The sequence below is a fragment of the Hemicordylus capensis genome, chromosome 5 (assembly GCF_027244095.1).
Source record: "Hemicordylus capensis ecotype Gifberg chromosome 5, rHemCap1.1.pri, whole genome shotgun sequence".
Taxonomy (NCBI): domain Eukaryota; kingdom Metazoa; phylum Chordata; class Lepidosauria; order Squamata; family Cordylidae; genus Hemicordylus; species Hemicordylus capensis.
Window position 1 is genome coordinate 17523002 of NC_069661.1, and position 20947 is coordinate 17543948.

The following is a 20947-nucleotide window of genomic DNA, read 5'->3' on the forward strand; positions in this document are numbered from 1 at the left end:
CAGCATCTGGTCGGGTTTAGTTTGACTGCTTCATCTATCATCTGCAGGGATGGTGGATCAATTAGAATGGTCAGGCCCTGGCAGCCTATGGATTCATTCGGTTTCCAGACAGCCCTCGGGGAGTTTCCAGCATCCAGAGCTGGCGACTCTGACGAGGCCCTGGTGAATCTCTGGAATGTAGAGATGGCCCAGGCTATTGCCACGGTCACTCCTAAACGCCCCCTCCAGCTTGGTGGAGCCCATTTTGCTACTTGGTTTTCTGAGGAGCTTAGGGCAATGAAACAACTAGAACAATGCCTGGAACTTTGCTGGAGAAAGAGTCGTAATGAATCCGAGTGAACACGGGCTAGAACCTATTTTCGGGACTACTCCATGGTAGGGGTGGTAAAGAAATTCTTTTTTCTCTGCCTCTACTGCATCTGCTCAGCGTAGGCCAGTGGACCTTTATAGAATGGCAAAGGTATTGCTTTGCAATACCTATTTGCAATACCTTTTGCAAAGGTATGGAGAAGCCTGCTGGAGAGGGGGAGAAGAGGATACCATCTTCCCCAGGGTGTGATAATGGGGTGCCTGTCTGGCTACCTCTTCTCTTCTGCCCTCCCTGGTTGCCATCTGCCTCCCCCCAGGACTGCTTGCAGAGAGGCTTTGCAGGACTGGGGCTGTAAGGGTGACTGGGCAGTTTTTCCTACTTCCACCTGCTGAGCTTGCTGCTCAGCCTATATAGGAAGACTGCCGGTGGCGGCGGGCCCACCACCACTGGGGTTGCCACCAAAGGGGCAACACCACAGGGGGTCGCCCCTTTGGGGGAGCCACTTTGGGGGAGAAACGAGGGTGAGGGCTGGACACTTTGTCCAACCATTTGTACAGAGGGAGGCATTCAATAGTGGGGCTTCTGTTTAATCAGTTTTAAGTTGTGCTGAGGTTGGGTTGAAGTTCCAATGTGTGTGGGGTTTGTCTGGAGATGGGGAGGCAGGGAGGGCCTTCGTTGAATGTGGGGCAGCTATTCCGGTGTTGGTGGGGAATAGAAGAAGAAACGTTGGCAGGTCAGCAGGCTGTTCCAGGGGGAAGGTGGTCAGAAATCTAATAGCTGTCCCCCTTTCCGGCTGTCCTGCCAGCTCTTTGACCTCGGGAAGCACTGCCAACATCCCACATAACCTTACCTTGCTCCTCTGCAATGCCAGGTCGGTCCAAAATAAATCTGAACTCATCCATGATTTGATCATGGATGAAGGGGCCGACCTGATGTGTATTACTGAGACTTGGTTGGGGGAGGTCAGTGGCCCAGTTTGGTCCCAGCTTCTCTCTCCAGGATATTCTGTAGAGGAGCAGGTGATGGGACGTGGGCGGGGATATGGAGTGGCTGTGGTCTATAAGGATAACATCTCCCTTACCAGGATCCCTGTCAGGGTATCGGACCATATTGAATGTGTGTACTTGAATTTGGAGACCAGGGATAGATTGGGACTTCTGTTGGTGTACCGATCGCCCCGCTGCCCAACGGAATCCCTTACTGAGCTCACGGACTTGGTCGCAGAACTTGCATTGGAGTCTCCAAGACTTTTGGTGCTGGGGGACTTCAATGTTCATTTTGGGACCAATTTGTCCGGGGCAGCTCAGGAGTTCATAGTGGACATGACGACTATGGGCCTATTCCAAGCGGTCTCTGGATCAACACATATTGCAGGTCACACACTTGATTTGGTCTTTTATTCTGATCAGGGTGGTGCTCCGTGGGTGGGGACTCCTACGATCTCCCTGTTGTCATGGATGGACCACCATCTGGTTAAGGTTGGACTTACAACCGCTTTCCACTTTCGCAGGGGTGAGGGGCCTATTAGAATGGTTCGCCCTAAGAGGTTACTGGATAAGGTAGGATTCCAAGAAGCCTTGGAGGGGTTTACTGTTGGCTCTGCTGGTGATCCTGTTGATGCCCTGGTTGAGAACTGGAACAACCTGCTCACCAGGGCAGTAGACACGATTGCTCCTAAGCGTCCCCTCCGACCTGCTTCAAAATTGGCCCCTTGGTTTATGGAAGATCTACGGGGGCTGAAGTGGCAAGGGTAGGTGACTGGAGCGCAAGTGGAGAAAAACTTGACTCGAATCCGACAGATTACGACATGGAGCACATTTAAAGAACTATGCTCAGGCGATACGTGCGGCAAAGAAGCGGTTCTTTTCTGCCCGTATTGCCTCTGCGAGTTCACATCCAGCGGAGTTGTTCAGGGTTGTGAGAAGACTAGTATCTGCTCCCTCTCCCTTGAACCAGAATTTGGAAGCATCAGTTACCCGCTGTGGTGTGTTTAATGAATTTTTCACAGACAAAATCTCTCGAATTCGGGCCAACTTAGATGGAGACTCCACAATTAATTTGATGTCTGAACTGGAGGTGTCCGACAACTCCTCTTATACGATTCGACTGGATCAATTTCAGTTTGTGACTCCTGATGATGTGGACAAGCTGCTTGGAGCGGTGAAGCCTACCACTTGTCCTCTTGACCCTTGTCCAACATGGCTTGTTCGATCTAGCAGGGAGGTTGTTGTAGGCGTCCTGGTAGAAATCATAAATGCTTCTCTGAGGGAGGGCAGGATGCCTCCTTGACTTAAGGAGGCAATTATGCTTTTCTAAAGAAGCTGGTGTTAGATCCCTCAGAGTTGAGCAATTATAGGCCAGTTTCCAATCTCCCATGGCTGGGCAAGGTAATTGAGAGGCTGGTGGCCTCTCAGCTCCAGGCGATCTTGGAGGAAACTGATTATCTGGACCCATTTCAAACTGGCTTTTGAGCGGGCTATGGGGTGGAGACTGCCTTGGTCGGCCTGATGGATGATCTCCAATTGGCAATGGACAGAGGAAATTGACTCTGTTGGTCCTCTTGGATCTCTTGGCGGCTTTCAATACTATCGACCATAGTATCCTTCTGGAACGTCTGAGGGTGTTGGAGGCACTGTTTCACAGTGGTTCCGCTCCTACCTCTCGGACAGATTCCAGATGGTGTCGATTGGAGATTGTTCCTCTTCAAAATCTGAGCTTAAGGATGGTGTCCCTCAAGGCACCATATTTTCTTCAATGCTTTTTAACATCTACATGAAACCGCTGGGAGAGATCATCAGGGGATTTGGAGCTGGGTGTTACCAGTATGCTGATGACACCCAGATCTACTTCTCCATGTCAACTTCTTCAGGAGTTGGCATATCCTCCCTAAATGCCTGCCTGGAAGCAGTAATGGGCTGGATGAGGGAGAATAAACTGAAGCTGAATCCAGATAAGACGGAGGTACTTATTGTGCGGGGTCGGAACTCTAGAGACGATTTTGATCTACCTGTTCTAGACGGGGTCACACTTCCCCCAAAGGAACAGGTTCGCAGTCTGGGAGTACTTCTGGATCAATTTCTCTTCTTGGTTTCTCAGGGGTGCTTTTTATCAGCTCCAGCTGATACGCCAGTTGCACCCATTTCTCGAGATCAATGACCTCAAATCAGTGGTACATTTTTTGGTAACCTCCAGACTTGACTTCTGTAATGCGCTCTACATGGGGCTGCCTTTGTACGTAGTCCGGAAACTTCAGTTGGTTCAGAATGCGGCAGCCAGGTTGGTCTCTGGGTCATCTCGGAGAGACCACATTACTCCTTTGTTGATGGAGTTACACTGGCTGCCAATAGGTTTCCAGGCAAAATACAAAGTGCTAGTTATAACTTATAAAGCCCTAAACGGCTTAGGCCCTGGGTATTTAAGAGAGCGTCTTCTTTGCTATGAGCCCCACCGTCCATTGAGGTCACTTGAGGAGGTCCGTCTCCAGTTGCCGCCAACCCGTTTGGTGGCTACACAGAGACGGGCTTTCTCGGCTGCTGCCCCGAGATTGTGGAATGCGCTCCCTGATGAGATACGATCCTCCCCATCTCTGGCTTTTTTCAAAAAACACCTGAAAACACATCTCTTCAACCAGGCTTTCTCAGCTTTTTAAAACTTGTTTTTAAATTGTTCTGATTATTTAATTGTTGTTTTACAATGTTTTTAATTGTTAATTATTTTTTATGCTTTATAATTTTTGTTTTAATTATTAATTGAATTTAATGGTGTTTTAATGTAAACCGCCCTGAGCCTTTTGGAAGGGCGGTATAAAAGTTTTAATAATAAATAAATAAATTGCTTGAAACATCCCCTTGTGTAATGGCCCACTGTGACCAGTTTGTATGCCACTTTGCAGATAAAGTTGCTCACATCTGTGCCTATTTGGACTCCAGGATTTTGGCAGTTCCGGCAGATGAGCCTTGGGTACCATCCGGTCCTATTGTGTTGGATTCTTTTCAGTTGGTGCAGCCTGAGGATGTGGACAAGATCCTGGGCAGCAAGATCCTGCAGGCAATTTTGTGCGCTCTAGACCCTTGCCCTTCATGGCTAATAAAATTTGCCAGGGAGGTCACATGTACAGGCAGGTGGTTGGAGGCTATAATAATCAATACTTCATTAAGGGAGGACAGATGACATCGTGCTTCAAGGAGGCGGTGGTGAGATCACTATTTAAAAAGCCCTCCCTTGATCCCTCCAACCTGAACAATTGCAGACTTGTTTCTAACCTTCCGTTTTGGGGCAAGGTGATAAGAGTGAGTGGAGGCATCTCAGCTGCCAGGTAGGACAGAGCCCTCCTACTCAGTGGGACCCTCACAGATGATCACTTCTCCCCCGCGCACCTTGTTTTCCAAAAGCAAATGATCACAAAATGGGAGCATGCACAGCTCCTGAACTTGGGTAGGATGCTTGTCCTACCCTATCAATGACTGAACCAGCCTACGACTTCCCAAGAGAAGGCTAGTTTCAGAATAGTGCTGCAAATTCTATTTATTTGTTTTTTAAAACTGTACCCTGCTTTTCTCTGCAGATGAAAGGCAACTAACTAAAATTAAAAGAATACAACAATAAAAATACACTAAAAGCATAATAGCAGAAGCAAAACACTCAAAAGCAGCATTTTTAAAAAACCCCACAGCATTTGGGGCTGGGGGGACCAGGAACCTTAGAAGGATGTTATGTTAACAACAACATGTTGAGCAGAAGATAATGTCACTACTTTCCCAGGATTTTGCACTCCAACTTCATAGCTTTGCCTGTCTGGCTGTGTCCTACAATTAACACAGTCATTCATCTCCCCTGACTCTGGTCTGACGTTTCATTAGCTATATATCAAAGAAACTGTTGTTTAGGTTGCTACCTATTACGGAGATGAACTTTTAGATATGCATCATTGCTATAATAAACATGGAATTAAAATGGTGGAAAGATACACAGAAGCCATGATTCACAAAGGTACACAGCGGGCAAAGCTACAGCTGAGTAACAGGGCATAGGTTTTGCATGTCTAAGGTCCCAGTTCACCCCAAAGCTTCTCCAGTTAGAATAATCTGGGCAGCAGGACTGAGAAGACTGTGAGGTCATTCACACAACTGAAACCTGGTTAGGACAAGTGTCCTACCCAGGTTTGGGAGCTGTGCGTGCTCCTAATTTTTGGCTGTGTGTGAGAAAACAACTAGAAAGGAGGAGGGGAAAGTGATTGTGTAGAATCAAGGTAGGATGGAAAGCTGGGTAGGATGGTGCTCTCCTACCCAGCTTTCATGCCCAGCATTTGGAGGGCGGAGGAAAAGCTGTCCTACCCAACTCCTGTCTCCCAAACAGGCACTTTCCCCTCCTCCTATCTAGTTGTTTGCTCCCACACAACCAAAAATTGTCCTACTCAGTTTTCGGTTATATGAATGACCTCATGTCTGTTGAGTTGTCAGTATGCTGACTTGAGATGAAGCAGCTCTTTCTGTTATTCAGGTCAAGGATTTCCAGCTTTGGATCCCCAGATGTTATTGGACTACAACTCCCATCATGCCCAGTAGTCCATGAGCCAGATTAACATCTTTTGGCCATTGGTGCCATCTCAGAGGACTGCTGCCCATAGTGATTTCTGGCAACATCTAACCCCATAGAGGTGGGAAATACGTGACAGCATTGTTGCACTTACAGCTTTCTCTGTGTTATCATCCCCTTCTTCATCCCTACCCCCACACAATTAGGGTAAAATTGCAGTCATTTTTACACAGAGAAATGAATTATAGTCAGGGTTAGGGTAACAATGAACAAATTGTTGTCTTCTCTCCTTCTTTGGAGAACATTCCCACCAATTTTCATTTCCATTCCACTGACAACATCGATAACATTTTATAGTAGTTTGTGTATTTTTAGAACTTTTAAAACACCAATGCAAATTTGGTCACTGCAAGCCCAATGATCAGGACCATGAAAGCATGATAACACACGGAAAGCAAATGCAAGGCTATCACCCATTTTCTGTCTCTAGGAGTGCAGACCTTGTCAAAAATCACAATGAGCATTCGTCCACCCAGATGGTATTGACCACCCCAGCTGGGTTAATTATGACAGCCATCATGGCTACCATCGTGGGAACTCTCAATTTAGAGCTTAATACAAACACTCAGCATTATAGAAGACAGTGGGTGGGTGGGTAGGTGGGAGTGAAACAGAGCTGTCCTTCATCCACTTCTACCATTAGCAGTGGCTCCCAACGCTACATTAGTACGAATACGGCAAATATTTATATACTGTTTTTCAACAAAAGTTCCCAAAGCGGTTTACAAAAAAAAGGAAGGAAGGAAGGAAGGAAGGAAGGTCCCTGTCCCCAAAGGGTTCACAATCTGAAAAAGAAACATAAAATAGACACCAGCAACAGCCATTGGAGGCAGAGGCGTAACTATAGGGGGGGCAGGGGGGGCACGTGCCCCGGGCGCCATCTTTTCTGGTCACATGGGGGGCGCTGCCATGACCAAATTTTTTAAAAAAATTTTAATTTTTTTTTGTTAATACAAATGTTTCCTGCTCAGTGCAGCAGTGCTGCAGCAGTCAAGGGAGCGCGTCAGTGCCCCCTTCCCCACGAGCGGTCCCTTCCGTGCCGCCTGCGCCCCCCCCCCATTGCTTTGCTGGTGCCTGGCGGCCAGTCAGTGGCCTGGCTTGGCGGCGGTGGCGGGCGCTTGTGAGGAAAAACCTAAGTATAATGTAGTATGTTGGGGGGGCGACGGGGGGGCACAGTGGAGGGGCGCCATTTCAGTGCTTGCCCCGGGCGCCGTTTTCCCTAGTTACGCCTCTGATTGGAGGGATGCTGTGCTGGGGATGGATAGGGTCAGTTGCTCTCCCCCTGCTAACTAAATAGAATCACCACTTTTAAAAGGTGCCTCTTTGCTCTGTTAGCAGGGGAGCAGGTCCTCCCAGCCCCAAGGGCTCACATACTCAATACCACTGTTTGTTACAATATACTGATTCACAACCTATGCTAATTAACTGAATGTCGACCCTGTTTTCTCAAATTATTACTTTCCTATCAACTTACCTCAGTGATTCAGTTTGTAATTGTTATTTTCATGGGTGCACTTATTTATTACCGAGAACATAAAGAAAAATTAATTCCACCAAAGGCCCATCTTGAATAGTTCTATAAATGCTGATTGATGAAACAAACATCACCCACTTCACTGTGTTTCCCCATTAATTTTCTCAGGGTAATAATTAGTAGGCGTATAACTATGCAGTAAGAATGCACCTCTATTATATCATATTAAAGTGGAAAAACAAATTATAAGTTTCAAATATCATGAGAAGAAAGATAAATTGGGGGAAAATTGCCATGAGGAATAAGTGGATGGTCCTTTCATAAGGCGAGGCAAGGCAGTTGCCTCAAGCAGCAGATTATTTGGGCACCAAGAGGGTGGCAAGATGACTCACCACCACCATATTGGAGCAGATCTTTGGGACTGATTTGACACTCACAAACTTTGCAAGAAAACCTTCTCCTTCTATTCCTTTCAAAGCTTGGAAGAAGCACAAGGAGAAACGAGGGAAAGCTGGCAATCTCCCTCTTCCTTGCACCACTTTCAAAACATGCAAGGCCATGGGGAACCACTTGCACCACTTTCAAAACATTAGGGGCATGGGGAAAGGCAGGATTTTGTGCTTTGTCTCAGGCAATCCAATACTGTGCCAGCAGGCATGACTTGTTCCCTTTGCTAAGCAGGGTCCACCCTGGTTGCATATGAATGGGAGACTACACGTGTGAATACTGCAAGATATTCCCCTCAGGAGATGGAGTCGCTCCGGGAAGAGCAGAAGGTTCCAAGTTCCCTCCCTGGCAGCATCTCCATGATAGGGCTGAGAGAGATTCCTGCCTGCAGCCTTGGAGAAGCTGCTGCCAGTCTCTGTAGACAATACTGAGCTCGATGGACCAATGGTCTGACTCGGTATATGGCAGCTTCCTATGTCCCTATAATACCTTTGGCTGCGTCTGTGCACAGTTCACATTCATTTCAGTGGGATTTGCATAGAAGAAGCTCACAGCAGACTGTGCTCATAAAACTCAAAGGGGAAGGGAGTGGGGAGGGGAGATCAGACCTGCTTCCTTTTAAATCTGTGTCAGTTTCTTTAATGTGGTTCAGTGCCACCTTTAAGTTGAACAATATTAAATAAATGCTAGGACTAAAACGGATGTGATGAAGAAGCCACATTCATTTATTCTCACACTTGCCCCATTCATATTTAAAGCATTGTGGTTGTGGGTCACCACACAGACAAGGAAATTTGAATCCTCTCTCACCTTGCTACACACCAGCCAAGTCCTTTAAAGTCCTAAATGGCTTGGGCCCCAAGTACCTTAGGGACTGTCTGCACCCTGCTGAATCTACCCACCTAGATTCACCTTATATCAACTGGGAGGGTTCTGCTCTGCGTGCTGACGCCTACTGAGGCTCATTTGCCGAGCATGCGGGACAAGGCCTTCTCAGTGATTGCCCTCAGGCTGTGAAACTCACTTACAGTTGAGAACTGCATGGCTCCCTCTCTCCCAGACTTTCAGAGGAATATGAAGACCACCTTTTTTAAACAGACGTTTGGTCTGAGTGGCCTCCAGCTCTCTTTTTAACATGGCTGTGTTTTTGTTTTAGCAGTTTGTTTTTATTGAAGTTTTCTCTTTTTCTTGTTGTTAACTGCCCTGGGGCCTTTGGATGAAGGGTGGCATGAATGAATGAATGAATGAATGCATGCATGAATCTCTCATACATATTTTAGGGTAAAAATCAAGACCACATCACCATCCTTCCCACTTTATACATCAATGGGGCAAGTATGTGAACAAACAATGTGATGAGGTCATTCACACAATCAAAAACTGTGTTCTACCCAGGCTGGGAAGCTGTGTGCCATCCCAATTTTTGGTTGTGTGGAAGCAAGGTAGGAAGAAAAGCTACCCTCCTACTTTACTTCCACACAACTGTGTTTAGGAGCTGTGTGTGCTCCCCATTTTCAGTTTTGTAGAAGCAAGGAAAGAGGAAAACCTGGGTAGAAGTGATTGTGTGGAAGCAGGGTAGGAAGAAAGGTTACTCAAGTTTTCCTTCTACTTTGCTTCCACACAACCGAAAATTGGGAGCACACACAGCTCCCAAACCCAGGTAGAACACAGCTTTTGATTGTGTGAATGACTTCGATGTCTAGTTTGGCCTTAATGCTCCAGTTGTATCGTCTGGAGCATGTCTGCCACTGTCAAAATAAACTATAAACAGATTGAAGGACTTTTCAGAAGCTTCTTGTTTAAAAAAACAATCTTTAAACATGTAGAATACAACAACATTTTTCTAGTCTTAAATTAAATTAATAAAATAACCTGGACATTTCTAGACTGCCTTTCCAGCCACAATGAACATCCAATGTGATGAACATCAAAATACACAATCATTAATTTAAAAAAAAAATCAAAACATTAAAACAACCAGTATTCTCTCTAATTTTTTTCACCTGTGTGCGGAATGAGTTTTGTTCTGGGTGAGAGTATCCAGGCAGTGTGTGCACACCTGCATTCAGAATGGGGCCTTCCTGATTCAACCTGAGCGGGATCTAAAATTAACTAAGCGGACATCAGAAAACTTGTGAGCGCAGGGACATGCGCACACCTTGGAGGGAACACTGGAAACAACCAGACAGCAGTATAATCAAAACAGCCAGCCAACCATCCCTCTTAAGAGAGTCACCAAAACTATCCTGTTTCACTGGGTCCATGGCTTTATGTGAAGTTTTGAAGCCATAAAGTAAAGTTGTGCCGTCAAGTCGGTGTTGACTCCTGGCGACCACAGAGCCATGTGGTTTTCTTTGGTAGAATAAAGGAGGGGTTTAACATTGCCATCTCCTGCTCAGCATGAGATGATGACTTTCAGCATCTTCCTATATCGCTGTTGCTTGATACACGCTGTTTCCCATAGCCTGGGAAACATACAAGCCTGTTTCCCATAGCCTGGAAAACATACAAGCAGGGATTCAAACCGGCAACCTCTTGCTCCCTAGGCAAGTTACTTCCCCGCTGCTCCACTAGGTGGCCATAGACCAAATGAAAAGTTTTGGTGATTCTCTTAATGGTGGCAATCAAGGAGATAATATGGATCTCATGAGAGAGTTCCACAGCCTGGATGCAACCACAGTCAGGCCCTTAGCTGGGAAAAGGACTTGAAGCAGGCACGGCCTCCCCAGATGACCTCAGCTATAAATATATATGGAGTCAAGCAGTCTTCGTAAATATATATGGAGTAAATATATATGGAGTCGAGCAGAACAGGAGTTGAGCAGTCTGGGGCTCAAGCTATTTAGAACATGAAAGCTCAAAAGGAGCACCCTGAGGGGCTCAGAAGCAGATGGGAATTTCTCGCAGATGTAATTTTTTTAAAATGAAGTAACTTGCTCCATATAACCAAGCTCCTGTTAATAGCCTGGCAGCAGCATCCTATACCAGCTGAATCTTCCAAATACTCTTCAAGGGCAGCCCCATAAAAAAGCACATTGCAGAAATCAATCTGCAATGTAACCCATGCATGTGAAACTGTGGGCAGACCAGCCCTCCGAGAAGTTAATTAAAAATAAATAAATAAGGTTTTAATTTGTGGCTGATTTTTAAATTGTTAAATTGTTTTAAGTTTTTGTATATATTTTAATTTGTTTTATACTATTGTTAACCGCCCAGAGACGAAAGTTTGGGGCCGTGTACAAATGAAATAAATTAAGTAAGTAAGTAAGTATGTACGTAAGTTGTCGCTGGCCTGCCAGCCAAAGCCGAGCAAAGGCACTCTGTGCTGCTTTTGTAAATAATTATTTATATCTATGTAAAGCACTTTGGGAACTTGGGTTGAAAAGCGGTATATAAATATTCATCGTAATGCTAAAGTTTCAATTCAAAGGTCCTAGAGAATGGGGGTGGGGTGGGTAGAGAAGTATAAATGCATTTCTGAAGAAGAGAACGACATTTTTCAAACGACAGACTCAGGCACAATCCTAGAAGCCTGACATGAACAAAACATATAGCAAGCCGTACTTCCACACTGATTTTATAATCTGGAAGACAGACTCCTCCAAGACGGCTTTTGCTTCCCTTTGCCAAACAATCCCTGCCAACTTACTCTGGAACACCTTGGCTTCTTTTTCTCATATTGATGCTAACAGCAACAACACAAGAGGGGGGGAGGGAGGGGGGGAGGACGAGCAGCATACTGAAAAAACCAAAAACCGGAGAAATCACTCTTGTTTAATCCCCTCACCCCAATCCTTCTTTACCTGTATTAATTAATGTGCTATTCTCTGGCACTTTTATTATCCTTCTCTGGTGATTGACAAAGCAATATTTCATCACACAGGAACCTCGGAGCCACATGTAAACCAAGGACCAGTGCAGACAGCTGGTGGTCGCAATGTATTACTATTACTATTATTCATACATCACTTTTCAACACTAAAAGAGTGGTTTATGCAGAAAGAGAATAGTGAGAAGATGGTTCCCTGTCCCCAAAGGGCTCACAGTCTCAAAGGAAACACAAGGTACACACCACCAGCAGCCTCTGGGGAGATGCCGTGCTGGGGTTGGAGAGGGACAGTTGCTCTCCCTCTGCTAAATATAAACAGAACAACAATTTTCAAAAGGTGCCTCTTTACCCAGTGAGCAGTTACTTCAAGAACATAAGGGGCTACCCTAAAGGGCAGAGGTGGGTAAACTTGGCCCTTCAGCTATTGTCGAACTACAACTCCCAAAATCCCCAGCCACAACAGATGGAAATGGTACTCCATAGCTTCAGGCATTTGCTAGTCCTTTTATAACTGGAAACATCAGGAAATGAACTTGGGACCTTCTGCGCAGAGAGCATATGTTCTACCACTGAGCTACTGGCCTCCTTCCCATCATGATTAGATGGGCTCACAGCCAGGATGACACTGGACCGAGGGGCCAGTTTCATGAGTCGGTCCCTCCACATGGGGGCTGTGAGCAGCCACGATTGTACAAATCACAACAGCCAGGCCTATAACCCCTAATATGGAGGCACGAGTTCTTACACTGGATCTTATACTTCCATTAATCCTGGCCATGCTGCAAGCTTGGAAAACCTGCACCTTTGATCAGAGGCAGAAGGCTAAAAGTTCTCAATCAGCGCTCACACCATGGATTTGAATAGGAGCCAGACGGCGTGGCTGTAATGGCTTTCACTAGCCCTCAATTTCAGTTCCCTGGTCTGTAAAAATTGAATTTTAATGACCTACCTTAGGGTTTCTTAACCTTGGGCCCCCGGAGGTTTTTAGACTATAACTCCCATCATTTTTAGACATACAACTCCCATCCCAGGCCATATCTGGGGATGACAGGAGTTGTAGTCCAACAACATCTGGGGGCCCAAGGTTAAGAAACCCTGACCTACCTCATAAGGATGTTGAGATGAGCTTATGAATTGCCATCCACTGTCTTAATCACTTCGGGCAAGTTTTTTAAAAATGCTCTAGACCAGGGATTCTCAACATTGGGTCCTCAGATGTTATTGGACTGCAACTCCCATAATCCCCAACCAAAGGCCACTGGGGCTGGGGATTATGGGAGTTGACGTCCAATAACATCTGGAGACCCAACGCTAAGAATCCCTGCTCTAGACAACCAAGCACTGATGCTTCACAACAACTGGTTGTTTTTGGACATCTAAGCCACAAGTGATGACATTGGAAGCACTGGCAGATTACGGGAGAGGCAGTAGAGGCGACTGCCTATGGTGGCAAAATTCCCCCAGCGGCAAATGTTGTTCAATACATTTTTTTAAAAAAACGTTTAAAACTCCTTTGCACCCGCCTGCCTCCCAAATTATGACGGCGGCAAGTCAGGGCAAGACAAATTTGTGGGCAAATGGCATGGAGGGAGCAGCAATGCCTCTCCTAACCCAAGCCCGCCTACCTCCCAAATGACTGCAATCGCCCGGTTTTAGGCCTTTCTGTACACACATGCGCGTGCGCAGAAAGGCCCAAATTTGGGCGATTGCATTCATTTGGGAGGTGGGCAGTCTTGGGTTAGGAGGGGTATCGCCACCCTCTCTGCGTGCCTGCAAATTTGTCTTGCCCCACCCCGCCACCATCATAATTTGGGAGGCAGGCAGGTGCAAGGCAGTTTTAAACATTAAAATTTTTGATTTAAACTCCCCCCTCCTTCCTCCCTTGCCACTAGGGTGGCAAATCTTTGGCCGCCTACAGACAGCAAAGAGCTTTATCCACCCCGATAGGAACTCTGAGTACTGACTCAGACCATTGGTCATCTAGCTCAATGTCGGCTATGCTGACCCGCAGTTGTTCTCCAGGGTTTCAGGCAGGAATATTTCTCAGCCCTACCTGGAGATGCCAGGTGTGAAGGTCAGGCTTTTATTCTGCTGAAACACCAGAACAGTCATACACCATTTGAAACACCATTTGAACCTTTAAAAAAAAAAATTTTTTTTTAAACTTGTTTTTACTATAACCCTGGTCTGTGCTATGAAATACTAAATAACGTTTATTTAAAATATTTATACTCTGCCCCTCCAGTACACTACTGTTTGGGCCAGCTCACAACATTAATAAAATAGCTTCAATATAAAGTAAATAATAATAATAAAAGTAAACAAGTGTTTAAAACCCCCAAGCTAAAACCACATTTAAAATTATAAATTTTAAGTTTCAAATTAAAAGTTTTTAGTAAAAAGCGAAGAACAAAAAACCTACAGATATAAGCAGCAGATAAAACATGAAAAAGCCTCTCTGAAAAAAAAACATGTTTTTAATTGTTTAAAAAAACAACCACACTGAGGTGAACATTTGAAAACATGTTCAAGTCTACCTGCATCATCTTGGTCATTGTGCAACAGAAGGGTTCAGGGATATTTTGGGGGTTTACCCCTTTTAGATTAAAAGGGGAATTGCCTGCATTAACACACTGACTGGACCCTTCCTTGTGTGCTCTGGAGGTCCACGCTGTGGTTTCAGGTTCCCAGCCTGCCTGTGTAAAAGCCAGGTGGTGGCAGCAAAAAACCAATTTTAGGAGGGAGTCAATGTTCCCTCTAAGGCGTGCATGTGTGCGCATGCTCACGCATTTTTAAATGTCCGCTCAGTTATTTTTAGATCCCGCTCAGGTTAAATGTATATGTAAAGAAGACTAAACTAATGACAACAGGTACAGCAACCACCCTTAGAACTGATAATGAAGACACTGAAGTGGTGGATAGCTTCTGCCTTTTAGGATTGACCATCAACAGTAAAGGAGCCAGCAGTCAAGAAATACGCCACAGACTAGCACTTGGTAAGGTTGCAATGAAGGCTTTGGAAAGGATATTTAGATGCCATGATATGTCTATACCTAACAAAGATTAGAATCATTCAGACAACGGTTTTTCCCGTGACACGCTATGGATGCGAAAGCTGGACTTTGAAGAAGCAAGCTAGAAAAAGCATGGATGCTTTTGAACTTTGGTGCTGGAGAAAACTTTTGAGGATGCCGTGGACAGCCAGGAAAACAAACAAATGGTTCACAGAACAAATCAATTCAGGATTTTCAAACAAGGCACAAATGACCAGGCTCAAACTATCATACTTTGGACACATTATGCGAAGACCCAGCTCCCTTGAGAAGTCCGTAATGCTGGGGAAAGTTGAAGGGAAGAGAAGAAGAGGATGACCAGCAGCAAGGTGAGTACCAGTTGAGCACCAGTTGCAGGGGAGAAACAGCAGGAGAGAAGGCATGCCCTCAACTCCTGCCTGTGGCATCTGGTGGGCCACGGTGTGAAACAGGATTCTGGACTAGATGAGCTTTGGGCCTGATCCAGCAGAGCTGTTCTCATGTTCTAAGGTAGATGGACTTGATTATGACCGCAATGAATGCACCACTGAGACCTTAAAGGCCAAGTTGAAGACAGATCATCCTGGAGAATCTATCTATGTGGTAGCTAACAGTCGGCACTGACTTAACTGCACTTAATCAATCAATCAATCAATCAATCAATCAACCAGGTTAAATCAGGAAGGTTCTACCCTGAATGCACATGAGCGCACACTGCCTTGATATTGCCCACACACAGATGAAAAAAAAATAGAGAAAACACTGAGGGGAATCTGGGGATGCATGAGGCTGGAAAGTTAGGGTCTTACACACCCTGGGCCTCCTTCTTTCCTCCACACCAGGAATCGAAACAGGGACGTTCTGCAAGCAAGGCAGACACCCTAGCACTGTGCCACAGCCCCCCCCCCCCAGCACCTCTATGTGTAGGCAGGCTGGCTGGTAGTTTCTGTACATTTATTTGCAAGACTGTTTTAAGAAGTGATATATAAACAGTACTCTTTCAACAAAGATCAGATGACAGCAGGTAGAGGGGAAAATGAACCCAGGTCCCTTCATAGTTCTGTGAGGAGGGATTCATGCAAAAGAGCCACCATCACAGAAGGGTATTCTGAAGAGAGTGTCTTCTACAATATTATCTTACTCAGAGCATGTTGGGGGAAGGGATCCATAAGCATCTGGGTGAGGTCACAGCTTGCCAACTGTAGAGGTCAATCAATACCAATTGCAGTGGAAAAATTCAGAATTGCCTGTGGGGATTGTTCTGGTTATCGCAATGGCTTCATCTTATTTAACATCTGGTGAATTTAAAAGTTCTCCCCATGCCCATACATTCATGTCCAAAAGGAAGAGGATCTGCCACTTTGAACAATTCTGGCATTAAGTAGGACCAGTTGTCATACTCATTGTCCATGCCTAGCGCATAAAGGAAATTCACCTTAAAGATGCAAGGATAGAGTGCTCATCTACGGTAGGGGTTCCCAACCAGATTTAGATGTTGTGTCTGGGACAATGTTGTAGCCCTACGGCATCTGAGGACCCAAGGTTGGGAGCCTCTGCTCTGTTGGCATCCATAGAGCACAACGGGTATTAATACACAAAAGTTAAACCCAACTCCAACTCCAACTGGCCATAGTGGCTAGTGTTTGGCCAGCTTGACATTCCGGCTTCCATTTCCAAAAGCCCATGGCTCCACGATGGGGAGTCAACACACCTAGCCTGTTTCATGAGTGTTCAGTACAAAGCAGTTTTATAGCCCGATTCAGACATTATGCTGTACGAGTGTAGAGAGGTCTGTACACTTGTATACGTGTGTGAAAGACAGTACCCGTGTTCATTTTATAAGTGAATCTGAATACAGGCCCTCCAAATGCATAGTACAGATAGGAAGTATACTTCTGTACCCACATTCAACATAACATGTGAATGATTGTACCTGTGTACAGATCTGTACCTGTGTAAACTGTACATTCATTGTACCGTACTAGTGTTGAACGTAACATGTGAATGGGCTTCGTATGTTCAGCAACAGGAGGAGAGAGCAGGATGCATGGGGAAAGAGTAGTAAGAGGGAAACTAGTCTCTGATGCATGATAAAAGAGCTTTGAAAATAAATCCAGAAGTTACTATGTAGTAGTCCACATAATTTATACTCTACCACCTGCAGGAGAGGAGAGCTGGCCTTGTGGTAGCAAGCATAATTTGCCCCCTTAGCTAAGCAGGGATTGCCCTGGTTGCATTTGAATGGGAGACTAGAAGTGTGAGCACGGTAAGATATTCCCCTCAGGGGATGGAGCCACTCTGGGAAGAAAGAGCAGGAGGTTTCATGTTCCCTCCCTGGCAGCATCTCCAAGATAGGGCTGAGAGAGATTCCAGCCTGCAACTTTGGAGAAGCCGCTGCCAGTCTGTGAAGACAATACTGAGCTAGATAGACCAATGGTCTGACTCAGTATATGGCAGCTTCCTATGTACCTCAAAACTCCAGTATTTGTGGGATACAGGTGTCTGAAAGAAGAAAATGATCAATTTCCAGTTTACAAAAGCACTCAGTTGCTTGAAAGCACTTCTTACTTGCTACAGGCAACCAGGTAAATGGGAATTTCCATGCCTGGGATAATATTTTTTTGCGAAAAAGCCAAGTTGGGAAAACCTGTCTACTGTGCATGTGTGGCACTGTTAAACACATAAATAAATCCCTTGACAGCCCCACTTCCCCCCCCCCCACTGAAAACAAGATTAAGACACAAAAGTTAAGACGCATATTTAAACACAATCCACCAGACCTGGTTTAGAAATGCCCAAAATGGTGTGATACAAACAACAGCAGCAGCATCTCATTATTTGAGAACAGAGTTTGGTGATCACCTAGGTGATTTTGGAGCCTGGACCTAAAGGCCTTTGGAGTCCCCCCACCCACCCTGCATGTGACACATGCAGTATTTTTAACACGTGGGCACTAGAGGGTACAAACAGCAACTATACTCACAAGAATGTAAGAATATAAACCAGGCATATTTATGCAAATATGCATTAGCAGAAACATTTCAACACACAACTTAACATATTCCCATCCCACATATTTCTTTCCCTACTCCCCCCAGCGCCACCCAAGACAGACTAAGAAGGATTTGGAGGACCCCAGGGGTTGTTGAGGGCCTGGACTTTGGCCTTGAAGTCCAGGGGTAAGAGCGCCTCTGCCTGAGAATGTTATTTATGCACAGTGAGGTTCACAACCCCGATATGGAAAGCTCTCATAGGAACATAGGAAGCTGCCATATACTGAGTCAGAACATTGGTCCATCTAGCTCAGTATTGCCTACACAGACTGGCAGCAGCTTCTCCAAGGTTGCAGGCAGGGATCTCTCTCAGCCCTATCTTGGAGATGCTGCCAGGGAGGGAACTTGGAACCTAGATGGTCTTCCCAGAGCGGCTCCATCCCCTGAGAGAAATATCTTCCATTGCTCACACATGTAGTCTCCCATTCATATGCAACCAGACCCTGCTTAGCTAAGGGGACAAGTCAATCTTGCTACCACAGGACCAGCTCTCTCTCCCTTCCTTCCTCCTCCCATATCAATTGTCCTCTTGTCCAGCTGCAGATCATAATAAGCTCATCAGAGGAAGGAGCCTTTCCCAGCCTGTTCCTGCATTCCATAGAATTACAACTCTGCTACAGCAGCAAGATCAATCCAAGTATTCTCTTACAGCCAAGGGATACCTCTTAAACTGAAGAATGGTATACAGTAGGATAATACCATTTATATTCCCAAAACAGTATAAGCACCAACTATCAAAGCCCAGCAATGAGTGTGGCACTGTGATGTGCTTCTCTGGATTTTTGGTTCATCAGCACACAGACTAATATGTAACAAAGCACATATCATTTGAACAGTGAAATGACCTTCTTCTCACCCAGCTGCCATCATCTGCAAAGCCAGGCACCTTTTTGTGCTTCAGAATCACATGGAAAGGCTCCCTTGCCAGCACCAACCACTGTGTTCACGTAGAGCGCTTCAGTGAAAAGCAGATGCACAATATAAAGATGGGCTCCACACATTATAGCAGTTGTGGGAGACAATCACCATGTGATGATAGGCGGACATACTGTACAATGTTACAAGCATCTTGCAAGGTAACATTCACAGAGTTGCACAATATCAGGGGTGCGCTAGATGCAGTAACTGCACAAAGGCCGCTCCACAACTGACGGCCACTGGAAATCATGGCCGTCAATTGTGCAGATGCTTTTGCAGAATTAGCACAACAGCACTCTTGGGCAACTGCATGAACACATTACGTTGCAAGGCACATGAAATGATACGCAGTGTGTCAGCCACCATGCCCAGTAATGTGCATTGACTGCTCAGTTGCGACACAATGTGCTCTGTGCATTGAGGATTCTGTGCATGTCTGCATTCCCAGCCCATGAGCTGTTCTCACCTGGAGGCCTTTCTGACCCTTGCCTTTTCAAAGGAAAACCGAGGCTGCTCTGTCAGGTCGTATGTCCGGGTCGTTGGCTCTGCAGACACCCCTTCCTTAGCACCTCTCCTCCTGTTACTGCATGCTGCTTGGCTAATCCTGGGCACCTCTTTAAGAGGGGAGAAGAGGAAGGGGTTTGCTCCTTGGGTGTCCACAACATCCTGCAGCTTGTTCAGCTGGATGCATTTACACTTGAGCTCCTCAGTAAGGTCTGCGATGGTTCTGGTTTGCTTAGCCAGCTGTTCCTGGAGCTCGATGATGTGATAGTTCCTCTCCTGCAACTCTTCCTCCTGCCTCTTCAGTTCCCTTTCGAGCTCCCAAACCTTGCTTCTCAGGATATCTGCAGCGCCTGTGATGGTGCTGATGTTCAAACCCGGGTCTTTCAAGAACTTGCCACCAGCTGAACAACCGAAAGGGCAGTTGCCCACATGACTATCTGGCCTCTTCAGGTACTTGGGTTTCACTGAGCCATTTCCCATTTGGGCTGGTGACCTAGGCAAAGAAAACAGATCAAACCATAGGAACATAAGAAGCAGGCTGATACCAAATCAGACCACAGGCCTACCTAGCTCAGTATCAGACTGGCAGAGGCTTCTCCAAGGCTGAGGTGGGAGTCTCTCTCAGCGCTATCTTGGAGATGCCAGGGAGAGAACTTCGAACCCTATTCCCATCCCATACGGGGAATCTCTTAGAGCGCTCACATGCAGTCACCTTGCTGCAGTAATGAAAATAAACAGAGCATTTATATGACTGCTGAATTCAAAGGCTGATTGACTTTTTTCTCCCCATACAGTTATGTAAAGAGAACATTGTAGCCCAATATAAACCCAGCTAGTCACCTTAAGTGGAGCAGCAGGGAAATGCTTGACTAACAAACAGAAAGTTGCCGGTTCAAATCCCCATTGGTGAAACACCTCTATCGGGCAGCAGCGATATAGGAAGATGCTGAAAGGCATCATCTCATACTGCGTGGGAGATGGTAATGGTAAACCCCTCCTGTATTCTACCAAGAGAAAACCACAGGGCTCTGTGGGCGCCAGGAGTCAAAATCGACTTGACGGCACACTTTACTTTATAAACCTGGCAAGCAAGATGTCTGCTTATATGGCACTCTGCATTTCCAACCAACTACCTAATGGCGCAGTGGGGAAATGACTTGACTACCAAGTCAAAAGTTGCCAGTTCAAATCCCCCACTGGTATGTTTCTCAGCCTATGGGAAACACATATATCGGGCAGCAGTGATATAGGAAGATGCTGAAAGGCATCGTCTCCTACTGCGTGGGAGGAGGCAATGGTAAACCCCTCCTGTATTCTACCAAAGACAACTACAGGGCCCTGTGGTTGCCAGGAGTCGACACCGACTCGACGGCACCCTTCACCATTTATCTTTATTTCCAACCAGAAGCTCAAGCAACCTGCTGCTGTTGTTGGAAATTTTTAATAAGGGTTTCCACACATTGAAACTGCAACTCTGGTGTCAAACTGGCAGGAAATAAAACCAAACAACATCAGTTGAAGAGTGTGTGTGTGTGTGTGTGTGTGTGTGTGTGTGTGTGTGTGTGTGTGTGTGTGTGTTGGCGGGGAGAGAGATCACTCTTCTCCTTTCCACTGCAGGAAAGCTACTGACATGTTGTTGTTTTTTAATTCTCAGTTATACTTCCACATTTGAGTCCACATCACACTAGTCTAACACAACACGAACACTGCCACATTGACAGAGCTGGAAAATCATTTCAAATTCTTAGGCACAAGCATAAAATATTTAGTTGCTCAACCTACAAT

General features: G+C 45.8%; 1 protein-coding gene across 2 annotated transcripts in view; it reads right to left on the reverse strand.

Moving 5' to 3' along the window:
* Nucleotides 1-20947, reverse strand: part of PRKG2 (protein kinase cGMP-dependent 2) — a 96786-nt gene that overhangs the window by 68618 nt on the left and 7221 nt on the right. For both annotated transcript variants that reach the window (XM_053251223.1, XM_053251222.1), the window contains exon 2: nt 19125-19655. In XM_053251223.1, coding sequence (XP_053107198.1) covers nt 19125-19642 — 518 coding nt within the window. In that variant the 5' untranslated portion in view covers nt 19643-19655. The remainder of the gene's footprint in view (nt 1-19124; nt 19656-20947) is intronic.